An 11,822-nucleotide genomic window follows, 5' to 3' on the forward strand; every position below is an offset into this window, starting at 1 on the left:
ATTGTAAAATTCATGTAGCAGAAATGTCTATTTTGATGCTCTATAACATTATGTACTGTGTTGCTCTAAATTCTTTTCTTTATAGTGAATTGTCTTTTATCCATTGTTAATTCATGTCTAAGTCTAGTTACATTTGGGAATTCTTTTATAAAAAGTGGAATCTGTCAAGCGGTCTCATATGGTCGATTTCACGATCATCTGTGAGAAAGTAAATCAAGAAGTTACAATTGACCATGATAGAGAAAGGTATTGTCTCAACTTCGCTGATATATTTGAGAACTCAATCTATCTATTTGAATCAGATGGTGCCTTGTGCTAAACAGGTTGATAAAATAAAGAATTAACAATCGCTTCATAAACAATCAGTCATATCGGAAACACTATTTAATAACCATAAATTCGTGGCTTGACACAGTTTGTTGAAAGAATGGGTCCAATGGACTATGCGAGCAGACATTGTTGGCATCCACAATCCATTCTCATTAAAACATCTTTCATTTTATTAAAAAGTATGAGGTTCACTGTCACATACTTATTATAACAATATATTTCTATCATTCATATTTCTTTTAATATTAATACTTATTATTTATGAGTTTCATCGTCCACTCAATCATCTTAAAATTATATCATATTAAATAAATATATTTTAAAAATATTTTAAAATATTAAAATTATTATTATTATTTTTAATAATAATCTTATTTTAAAATAATAATTTTATTATTTTTAAAAAATAATATTAAAAATTTTTAAATATATTTATTAAATAAAATAGATGTTTTAATAAATATAATAAAAAAATACATCTGGATGGGCAACCTGTCCACTCCATTTTTAATTGAATGTGTTTAATTATAATATGATATTTAATACCAATAAGATATTATAATATTTCGTTAGGCATCCATTATAGATACTCTGATGGAGATTAGTCAGTCCAATTGGAATGCGTCTGAGCAGAGCTAGGTGAGCAGATTATAATATTTTTAAAAATATATAAAACGCGAGCATAAAACTAGTGAGAAAATAACGCTTGGAAAGCCTTTTACGCTCAATACCGGGCCATTTCCATTCGATGAATTGGCCGGCCCAATCAACCCTCCACCGAGTGCCGCAAGCAAACCCCAAAACCCTCGTCTTAAAATCTCCCAATTCGGCTACTCATTTTGATCCCTTGAGACCTCGAGCAGGAGAACCGAGCGGAGTAATGGCGCTCTCGAAGACCGTCTCCTTCTCCTGCCGCCTCAAACCCTACTCCTTCCCTTCCTCCTTTGCCTCGGCCTCTCGCCTCCGCTTCTTCTCCTTTGCCACCGCAGAGGATGCCGCCGCCGAGCGCCGCCGCCGCAAGCGCCGCCTGCGGATCGAGCCGCCGCTCTCCTCATTCCGCAACCAGCGTCAGCCCCCCTCCCCCGCTCCTCCCCGAGGCCCCAGGACCGCGCCCAACCCCAACGCCCCCAAGCTGCCGGAGCCCGTTTCCGCGCTCGTGGCCAAGCGCCTCGACCTTCACAACCGCATCCTCAAACTCGTCCGCGAGAACGACCTCGACGAGGCCGCGCTCTTCACCCGCCACTCCATCTACTCCAACTGCCGCCCCACCATCTTCACCGTCAACGCCGTCCTCAACGCCCTCCTCCGCCAGTGCCGCTATGCCGATTTCCTCTCCCTCCACCGGTTCATCACCCAGGCCAGCGTCGCCCCCAACATCATCACCGTCAATCTCTTCCTCCAGGTCTACTGCGACTGCCGTAAGACCGACATCGCCCTTGAGCACTTCCGGCTTCTCCTTAAGGACGACGCCCCCTTTCCTCCCTCTGCCACCACGTACCGAATCCTCGCCAAGGGTCTTGTCGACAATGGCAAGATTGAACAAGCAGTTGAGCTCAAAGATGACATGCTCGCCAAGGCCTTTGTTACCCCGGACCCCGTCGTCTACAACCATATCATGCAGGGCTTCCTCAAAAAAGGGGACCCCCACACAGCTGTGTCCCTCTTCGAGGAGCTTCAGGAGAAGCTCGGCGGTGGGAAGATCCTTGATGGAATCGTCTATGGAAACCTCATGAAAGGTTACTTTGGAAAGGGACTGGAGGAGCAGGCAATGGAGATATACCGGGACATCCTTGGTGAAGGCTCAAAGGTTCGGCTTGAAGCAGTGAGCTACAATTTGGTGTTGGACGCGCTTGGAAGAAACGGGAAGCTTGACGAGGCCCTCAAACTGTTTGATAGAATGCTGAAGGAGCACAATCCACCGAGGAGGATCACAGTCAATTTGGGCAGCTTCAATGTGATGGTTGATGCTTATTGCATAGCCGGAAGGTTTCAAGATGCGATCACAGTGTTCGGGCAAATGGGCGAGCAGAAATGTGTACCAGATACACTGTCTTACAACAATTTGATTGATCAGCTGGGAAGCAACAAGTTTGTTGCCGAGGCAGAGGTGTTATACAAAGAAATGAGTGAGCGTGGGATCAGTCCAGACGAATACACCTATGTGTTACTGGTGGAAGCCTGTTTTGGGATCGATAGGGTGGACGATGCCACTGGGTACTTCCAAAAGATGGTGGAGTTGGGGCTAAGGCCAAATGCCACTGCATACAACAAAGTCATCATTGGCTTGGTGAATGTGGCACATCTTGATGAGGCCAAGAAGTTCTTTGACCAGATGTTGGAGAAGGAGGTCAAACCTAATGTTTCTAGCTATGAACTATTACTGAAAGGGTTCATTGATGCTGGGCGATTGGATGATGGACTGAAGACACTCAAGGATTTGCTGCTCGATGATGGAGTCACACTGAGTGAAGAAATGAAGGGGCTTGTGGAGGAGGCCTTAAGGAAAGAAGGGAGAGAGGAGGAGATGGGAAAACTGGTGGAGGACGTCGCAAGGGAGAAGGCGGAACGGTTGGCACGGGAAGCAGAAGAGAAAGCAAGAGCTGAGGCTCTTGCCAGGGAGGAAGAAGAGAATAAGAAGAAGGAGGCTGCCGAGAAAGAAGCAGCTGCAGCTAAAGCTAGTGCTGCAGCTATCGAAGCAATATTGGGGCGAAAAAAGGATGCTGTGAAAGAGCAGCCCTCTAGTAATGGTTCCAACGCCGAAGAGCAAGCCAGTGAATCATCTGCAGATTCTAAATCTGCTGATGCAGTGATTGAAGGGGAAATTCTCCCTGGTGCAAGAAAAGATGGTGGCTTGAATGAGGAAGAGAAGCAAAGAGCTGCACATGATTCTGAACAATCCCTTTGATGATTCACAACAAGCAAGTTCTGCTTAGGGAGCTTTGCCCAAGGAACAAGGTACGAAGACCTTTCTCCATGCCATATTTGGCAGCTGCTATTTTACCATGCTCCATTTGTCTAGTGTGCTCCAATGTTTACTGGTGTTTCACTTGCTATTTTGACTGCTAAGACCTTCAAACTCTTGCAGATAAATTATTTGGCATGCCTCTTACAGTCTAGTTTTTATGTTTTAGCATTCTTCTTTGTCATTGTATTATGCTTTATATCAACAGAAGGAAATGGTGGGGGAGAGTAGGTGGCATTAGGTTTCTATCTACTTTCTTATTGTAGTTTCATTCCAAGGTCTATTTCTCCATTTCGATTAAACAGTGAGACACTGGCCAAGCTAATGGGGTGGATAAGGTCTGTGATGAATCTTGTTTCCTCATTCCCATTAAAAAAAAATAATTAATGATGAGTAAGCACAAGATAATGATAACAAAATGATATTTAGTGAAACTATAAATATATTTACTTAGTTTAATTTAATCGGAGATGGGTAGGAAAGAGTAGCTTTTTTATATAAAAATACCCTCTATAATTTTAAAATATTTATAAAATTTTTGAACTGTGGTACATTCATTACTTAGATGGAAGAGTAATGTGGCTATCAGATAGTATATTTGTCATATTATTATTTTGTTAGATGAATTAAAATGTTATGTTGGATGATTTTGAAATTTCGAAAGGTATTTTTAAAAAGGAGAATTTTGGTGACCAAATAATATTTCTTTATAAGTAGGGGTGTAATCGAACCGAGCCAAGCCGAACAGTAAGAGGCTCGAGCTCGAGCTCGATTCGTTTTTCCGAAGCTCGAGTTCGGCTCGAGTTTGATTCGAGCTTTAATTCTTAAGCTCGAGTTCGGCTCGTAATAAAATTAAATAGTTCGCGAACGGCTCGAGCTCGGCTCGAAAAAGGTTCGTTTTAAAGTTAAACGAATTCAATTCGAGTTTGGTTCGAAAATAGCTCGTTTAAAAGTTAAACGAGCTTAGTTCGAGTTTGGCTCGTTAATATATATATAATATTTATAATTCATGTAATATATATATATATATATATATATATATATATATATATATATTCGTGAATCTCTTAACAAACACGTTCGTGAGTTTTTAAACGAACATGTTCGCGAACACGTTCGTGAGCCTTTAAACGAACATGTTCACGAGCTCATAAACCAAATACTGTAAGCTCGAGCTCGGCTTGATAATATTTTCGAGTTCGAAATCAGGCTCGAGCTCGGCTCGTTAACTTAATCGAACGAACTCAAACGAATTTTTTTTTCGAACCGAGACTCGAATAGCTTGTGAGCAGTTTGGCTCATTTACACCCCTATTTATAAGTATGTCGACTACTTATATCCGTTCCAAAAGTCAAATAATCTAGGGGATGATGCAAAATTTACGTGGAATATTGGTAGATTTGAGAACAATTAGCTTCTTTTAGATAGTATAAAATGGACGTGAAAGTATTTTTTATTTCTGAATTCATTTTATTTCTTACTAAAAAAGTTAAAATAAGTGTTATTTTCAAAAGAAAAATAATCAAACATACTTGTCGATTGTCCAAGCGTTGAAGAAGGCGTTCAAGTTATTATGAGAAATAATATATTATTTAATATTATTTAATTATATTATAATTTAATTTAATATTTATTAATGATAATCAATTTGATATTTATAATATTAATGATAATAATAAATTGATAATATATATAATAAGTAAATATAATTGATTTATAATTTTTAGAATTAGAAATTTCATCGCTCTTGCTAAATCTCCACCGGAGAATCGATCTCCAAATTTCACCTCTACCTTTCTCTCACGAGCTAGACTCAAGGGAAGCAACGAGCGATTTAAAACGAGAAAGGCGGTCGAAGAGCATGGAGGACAAGGATCGCTAGAGAGGAGATTGTCAAAGCCGGTGTGAAGCTCTAGAAGAGCTTTTATGGAAAGCGAATCACAATCACTGTCGTCTCTTCCCGGAGCTCCTCTCCCGCAATAGTGCCGAGTTTGACAAAACAGTTTGGTTCAAAGATGGATGATGGATCGTAGATCTTCTCGGAGAATGGACTCAATTATCTTAGAGGGAGCTTCGACCAATTGAGTCTTGTCGACAATCCTAAGGCCTTCGCGGAGTTAAGAGGTGAAGGACATCAGGAACGAATAGTTAGCCAGGTTTTTCATGTTTGACTTCTTCAACACTGACAACCTACAGAGGGGACACGCCAATGTTGTTGGTTGCTCTCCGCTCGCGATGGGGAAAGCAACGACGGACTGCAGAGGATAATTTTGAAAAAAAAAAAAATTATTAACCTTGAAATCATAAAAATCCTTACACATCTGAGGTATTCCGATTCCGAACATGAATGTTCCATTACCAAAAGTCACTCATTACTTAAATAAAATAAAATTTTGTGACAAGAATGTTCCATTACCGAGAACTAAATCAAATAAAATTTTTGTTGAAAATCAAACAAATCAGTTTTCCCCCTTGTTTTTTCGGTTGAAGAAATTGCTGTTACAGACTCATAGATCAGTTTTCTTGGATCTTACTGCACTTGAACCTTTTGTCAATTTTGTCCACAAGTTCTTCGCGTGTTTAGATATGTTGCTCCAATGCCTTTTCATTACTGTCCTTGTGTCAGCAATTCCTTGCATAATCTTCTGTTTATAGTCCAGCTTAGGATGATCTTTACCCTTCAGAATATTACCCTGAACATTAATAACAAAAACAGGAAAATCATGAAGAATTCAAGATTCATGAGAGAGGTGGGAAACTATAGGCGAAAATTTTAAATAACCATTTTTTTAGGAAAGTCATCGTCGTCGTCTTCATCTTCATCGCTGTCGCCATCCTCTTCGCCACCAAATTTGCCACTCATCAAATCTTCCCGCGAGTACATTTTCATTCCAGGTGCCCCTGGCATTCCCTGTTTTTGTGACAGGTGAAGATATTATATAGATTGCAAGGTGCAAATGGGAAACTCAAACCAAACTGCAAAATACCTCCATGGATCTCAGAAGTTTATCCATGTCAGCTTCTTTAGTGGGCTTGACAACAAAAGGCTCTCCGGAAACCCTATCCTGCAAATGCGAGGGCTAGAATAACGATACATGTTTATCCATATGCACTAACAACGACATGATTGTAATGACCTGCTACACTGATTGTATAAGTTGTTTAAGAAGTGAAACCATGAATTTACAATTAACTTAAAAGATGAGAGCTAGTTCAATGGGAATGGGTGATCATGGTGCATATCAAAAGTGATACCGAGAAACTACAATTTGTAAATTCAAGTCATGGACTTAACTTCTGTAGAACAGCCAGGATTATGATGAATGTTCAACCAAGGCTCACTATGATCCATGGCTTTTAAGTGGGACTTGTTGCATCAGTTTAGCAACATGCAAACCCAAATTTACTTCAGTTTTTTCATGTAGATAAACAGGTTCAGTATAATTGTTAAAATATCATGTAGTGATGGAATCGAAGAACCATTACTTAGATTCCAGTTTACTGTGTTAAGTATTACTAAATTAGTGATGGATAAAGAAACATTAGACAGGAATTAGCAATTATTTGTTCCTTGCCATATGTTTTCATATCATTAAGCATCTCAAGTATCATTCTTAAGTAAAGTAGGCGATTGGATGTTACAACTAAAAGAAACACAGTTCTCCTTTCCGGAAAAAAAAAGAGAGAGAGAGAGCGAGAAAGGACAGTTTCTTTGTTGTAAGAAATGAGGTGAATCTGTCATTCAAACTGTAATAACTTCAAAGTATAGGACTAAATTACCGCAGGAAGAGGCAATGGTTTGACAGAGCATGCTTTGGAGAGGTCCTTGCAAAGAAAATTAACCAACTCATCAACTGAAGGTCTTGTGCTATACACAAATTCTGCAACATCAGTATCTGAGTAACCCATAATCTGCAAACAAAAATGTCATGCAGGTTATGAACATGGTTCAGCATATTACGTTACATATCATGAATTAAAAATAATAATAATAATAATAAACAAGATTTAAAAATGTAATATTCTCTTTGCCCCACATTGGTAGTAACCTTAAGTGCCCCCATAGTAAAAGAACCAACAAAAGGTTCTTGCTATATCAACAACTTCCAACAGTCCGTCCAAATTTGTTTCAAGGTACACACAAGACTCATTGCCAAGTAAGTAGTCCTATCCACAAGTACTAAGATGCCATCCAATGTAAATTAAAATAAATTTCCAATTCACAAAGTTACTATTGATTTTTTCAGCATAGATGAATGGTAATTTAATTAGAATGCTACCGCGCTAAAAGAAAATTGGAACTACGCAATAACTATGAATTTGCACACAAAGGCAATCAATCATAAAACATAGGATATGTGAACAGCAGCCAGAGACTAAATGTATATATTTTGAGGGATTTAAGAAATGTTGGTCCTGTTAGAACCTGTTCATCTTAGTCAAGGCATACCTCTTTGCCATAAGCGAGAATATAACATAATAAGTAACTTTGATATCATCATTAGTAGAGATTCTTTAACCACAACTACTTGCACAAAATTTTGTCCTCAATAAAATTAAACATAAAACAAGGATCTTAACTGTCTTTTTAATTTATTATATAACATTTAGTGAGAACAAGTTAGACACCCAGCTAAGAATATGGTTGAAATTTCAAATTAATTTAAAGTTATGCATGAATAATAAAATGTAAATGCAGAGTAATTGGTCAGTTAATGAGGCCAACATATAGAACCCAAAATCACATAATAAACTTGAATAATCTCAGTATTATCTGAACAGAGCAGGAATTATCAATTACAAACTCACCCAACTTAAATAACGGGTAATAAAATGCAAGTCCAGTGATGACAAGTTAATAAAACAACTACGCTCAATGTTGTTCTATGCCTATATCAAAGGAAACAAGATTTATATTCCATGGCTTGTAAGTAGGTACCTCTTGACAAGCACGCTCAATGGTTTTGCATTCTGAATTACATAATCCTTCAACACCTTGCTCAACTAACTGGAAAATGCAAATTTTAGCAGGATAAGTATGGTACAAGTACAATTGCAAAGGTTGCAACCTAGGAAAGAATATCTTTAGTCAAAAACTGTATTATTATACATGAAAGCAGCGAATGTTGCAAAGAACTGAAATGACATGGGGAAGCAAAAGGGAAGAGTTGAAACTAACAAATTATGTATTCTGGTAAAAGAAAAAGAACAAATTTTTTCCAATTAGGAAAGTAATGAAACCTTAGTTTCAAACACATTTCACTTTATTTATTTACTGTACAAGACTATGAGGCAACAGGTTTAGAGGTAACAATAAGTCCTTTATGAGAAGAATATCTTTAAGGAAACATCAAAGTTGAACCAATTCCACAAAACAATTTTTTTTTACAGGTAGTCAATCCTTCTGGTCAAGTCCATATGTTGTAATGTAGATTACAAAAGATCCAAATATATGAGAAAATACAGTATAGAATGCCAGAAAGAATTTAAACATTCCTAGGTAACAAAGAAGAAGAAACTCCCAGAGAACAGTCTTGCATGTGTATACGTCCCCCATAGAATACCGTAATTGTTCAATAAATGAAACTATATCGAGATAAAATATAGAAAAATCACCTAAATTAAATGCGAATTCGCTGAGTTTCTCCACATACCTCCAATTTATCTCCTTTCTCAACAAGGTCAATCTGGAGTATCCAGTCCGCTTCTTCCTTCTTTAAATTACAGATATTCTCTGCTATTTCAATGATCTGGAACTCCGAAACCTAATGCAGCACCGAATTAATCCAGTCAGATCTGGGGGTTTCCCCGAAGTGAAAGAAAAAAACCAGAGAAAAAAAAATAGAAGTAAACAAAGAAAAACCTTTTTTGGCGAAATCTGAGCCTCCTTCTTCTTGACCTGCTGGATGATTTGGTAAGCGGTCTTCTCGCAGACCTGGCACTTGATGAAGGGGATGTCGCCCTTTCGAGCGGCTGCATGCGGCTTCTTCGAGGAAGCGAGGGAAAGGAGAACCGAAGAAGAGAGGAAGAGGATGACAACAAGGAGAAGCGAGATCGAAGAGACGAAAGGCCGGAAGAGCCTCGCCATTGCTCGCTCGTCTTCTCCTCGGCGACTGACCTCCGATGGCTATTTGAGATACTGCGTTGACTCTCGATCGATGTTTCGAGAAGGCACTAAAAAAATATCGAACTTTGGAGGGGCGAAATGTTAAAATGCCGAATGAACCGGTAGCCTTCCGAGTTAAACCGGGTTGAAATTTTATTTAATTTACACCCTATAGTTTCATTTAAGGGGGTTTACAAAAGAATGCGTTGCTTTTGCTGTTAGCGACGCCGGCTATAAATGCGAAGAGGGGTTGTTCATTGTCGCGGAGAAGCGGCGGAAGGAGGAGAAGCGAGCTTGGGAAGGGGCCGAGGTCGGTGTCGCCTCGGTCGATGGGGAAATCGAGCGACTCGGTGTTGGCGGAAGTGGAGAAGATTGCCTTAGGAAGGGAGGTAAGGGTGCCTCTCGATTTATTGCCTGGCATTTTTCTTCTGCTCCGTGAAATGCGCTATGAGCCGAATTTATCATCCATGTTTTTTCTCGTTGAATGTTAGTCCTTGAGTTTGTTTCGTATGACTTTGATGATTTTGTTTGTGTTCCCTTCTTCTTCTTTGTTTGATTCTTTTCGCAAGATTATGTCACATAAATCATTTTGAGAAAGCAAGTTGTTTCTGCTGATTGATGTTAGATATGTCATGGTTGGTGTTGTTTAAGTTCCTTTATTTTCCAGTCCTGATAAATGATCTGTTGTTCTATCCTCTTCTTTGAATGCCTGATTCTTTTGTTGAGCATATCATCTGAGATTGAATTCCATTAGAATCGAATAAGGCTGCTGACCTCCGAGGTGAACCAAAGATTAAAGATGGACAATCTGTACACAAAACGTTATGCCGATAATATCACTAGTCTTTAATCTTCCTAGTTAACTCCCATTGTTCCCTCTAAAGTTCATTTATTTTCTTCCTCTTCTACTTCCGTGTTTCAAATTCTTAAGGTACTCCTTTCTGCGAATAACATAAACCTGTTGCTTCTAATTAAGTTGTAGGTGCGCTTACCCTCCCTCAGAATCTTCTATAATCATAAGTGCAAAAGATGACTTTTTTTACCACGGGTCTTCAGTTTGTATGTTCATGAGACGAGCATCATACTTCTCACATTTTTTTAAAAGATTTCCTGTATTACATTATATATTTTTGTTTGTTTTCATTTTCTGAGAGTTGAATGTCCTCTAAAATTGGTCAACAAGAGCATCTCATAAATACTAGCCATGGGTTGTTTCTGTTTTGTGTTTGGAGATCAGGACAAACCTGCTTTCACCATCTATCCAGATGTGGCTTTAAATTGTGAGTTCGCAAGTTAACAGAAGTAGCTTCTAGCTTCCACTAAAACCTTCAGCATTGAATTGTTTTCTCAATATCAAAGGTGAATTTTGCCATCAGTTTTGCATTACAGTCATTACTGTTGGTGTCAATAGGACCTCGCTTGTTTTATTTTTCAAAGCCAAGAAATTCCCCATAGCTAGATTGGATGTCTGTAGCTCGCTGAAGAATCCTCTTTTTGAAGTCATGCATGTTTTTTCTTCTTTTTTTTTGTGATAGTTGCTTAGATGTATCATGCTTCCAAGGATTATTCATTACTCCTGAAGCATCTTCATTAGTGCTTCACAATTTCTTTATCTACCATATCAGTCCTCCAGGTCATGAAGTTGGCAACTTGTTGAAGCTTCATTTAAGAGAACTTCATTTTCCACTTATATTGCACTTTTGGTTTTTATGATTCTCCAAATATATCATTGACATGTCTATTCCTTTTTTGTACTTGAAATGGGAGTGTGTCCAAATATATCATTGACTTGGTTAGCAGCAATAAAATAAGATAAAATTTATTTAAATATAAATGATAATATAGTAGAGGATAGAGCTCAATAACGTAGAAAAATCCATATTGCCGACCCCACTTAGTGGGATAAGACTTGATGGTTGTTGTTGTTGTTGTTGCTCCTATTCCTTCAGTTAATGATTTGGTAGATCAGGTTGCTGTTTTCTAACCTCTCTATTCATGCTTCCTGGGTTAGGTTCAATTATGTGATTGGGAATCTTGGCAGCGGCATATATACTTCCCATTTTTTCTGTATGTATCTTTGAATTATTGCTTCCGAGTATTATTCTACTTGTAGTACTGACTCTATATAAATTCTTTAGATTATATATAGGGAACTTGTGTTAGGTCTGATTTTGTATCAAATTAGTTATTTTACCATCAAATAGTAACTTTAAGGTGGATTGGCATCGAAAATTCTACTGATCTTTAAAATGATAAACTGCATTATATCATCAGGTGCTATGTGATTTCCTCTACTTCTATGGGATATGTGGCTTGATCAATGACTGCTTGCTTCAGCATTACTTTACTAAGGGAGTTTTCTTCTAGCTGTCTGTTTTTACCCGGTGCCAGTCTCATGCTAATAGTGATCTCATTTTGATCATT

General features: G+C 38.3%; 2 protein-coding genes and 1 pseudogene across 2 annotated transcripts; 2 read left to right on the top strand and 1 right to left on the bottom strand.

Annotated features, from left to right (window-relative positions):
* Positions 1-1,189: 1,189 nt before the first annotated feature.
* Positions 1,190-3,526, top strand: LOC141816450 (pentatricopeptide repeat-containing protein At3g49240, mitochondrial-like). The gene has a single exon (XM_074704232.1). The coding sequence runs from the start codon at positions 1,211-1,213 to the stop codon at positions 3,233-3,235; it is 2,025 nt and encodes a 674-aa protein (XP_074560333.1). The 5' UTR covers positions 1,190-1,210; the 3' UTR covers positions 3,236-3,526.
* Positions 3,527-5,704: 2,178 nt separating this feature from the next.
* Positions 5,705-9,451, bottom strand: LOC141821857 (uncharacterized). The gene is made up of 7 exons (XM_074709231.1): positions 9,156-9,451; positions 8,947-9,057; positions 8,232-8,300; positions 7,073-7,204; positions 6,280-6,357; positions 6,075-6,203; positions 5,705-5,985 (listed from the first exon to the last, which is right to left on the bottom strand). Exons 1-7 carry the CDS (start codon positions 9,378-9,380, stop codon positions 5,800-5,802), a joined length of 930 nt encoding a protein of 309 aa, XP_074565332.1. The 5' UTR covers positions 9,381-9,451; the 3' UTR covers positions 5,705-5,799.
* A 1,151-nt stretch (positions 9,452-10,602) lies between these two features.
* Positions 10,603-11,789, top strand: LOC141821534 (protein NDL3-like; annotated as a pseudogene).
* Positions 11,790-11,822: the final 33 nt, after the last annotated feature.

The sequence above is a fragment of the Curcuma longa genome, chromosome 2, assembly GCF_044706935.1.
Source record: "Curcuma longa cultivar G26 ecotype Majalengka, Jawa Barat chromosome 2, ITB_CL_G26_1.1, whole genome shotgun sequence".
In the NCBI taxonomy this organism is placed as follows: Eukaryota; Viridiplantae; Streptophyta; class Magnoliopsida; order Zingiberales; family Zingiberaceae; genus Curcuma; species Curcuma longa.

What these genes read in the sequence shown, in the direction of transcription:
- LOC141816450 (XM_074704232.1), top strand. Translation starts at nt 1,211, where the DNA reads ATGGCGCTCTCGAAGACCGTCTCCTTCTCCTGCCGCCTCAAACCCTAC.
- LOC141821857 (XM_074709231.1), bottom strand. Translation starts at nt 9,380, where the DNA reads ATGGCGAGGCTCTTCCGGCCTTTCGTCTCTTCGATCTCGCTTCTCCTT. An exon ending in CTCAGATTTCGCCAAAAAAG is followed by an intron (nt 9,058 to 9,155) that starts GTTTTTCTTTGT and finishes GTGCTGCATTAG; the next exon opens with GTTTCGGAGTTCCAGATCAT. An exon ending in AGAAAGGAGATAAATTGGAG is followed by an intron (nt 8,301 to 8,946) that starts GTATGTGGAGAA and finishes TGCATTTTCCAG; the next exon opens with TTAGTTGAGCAAGGTGTTGA.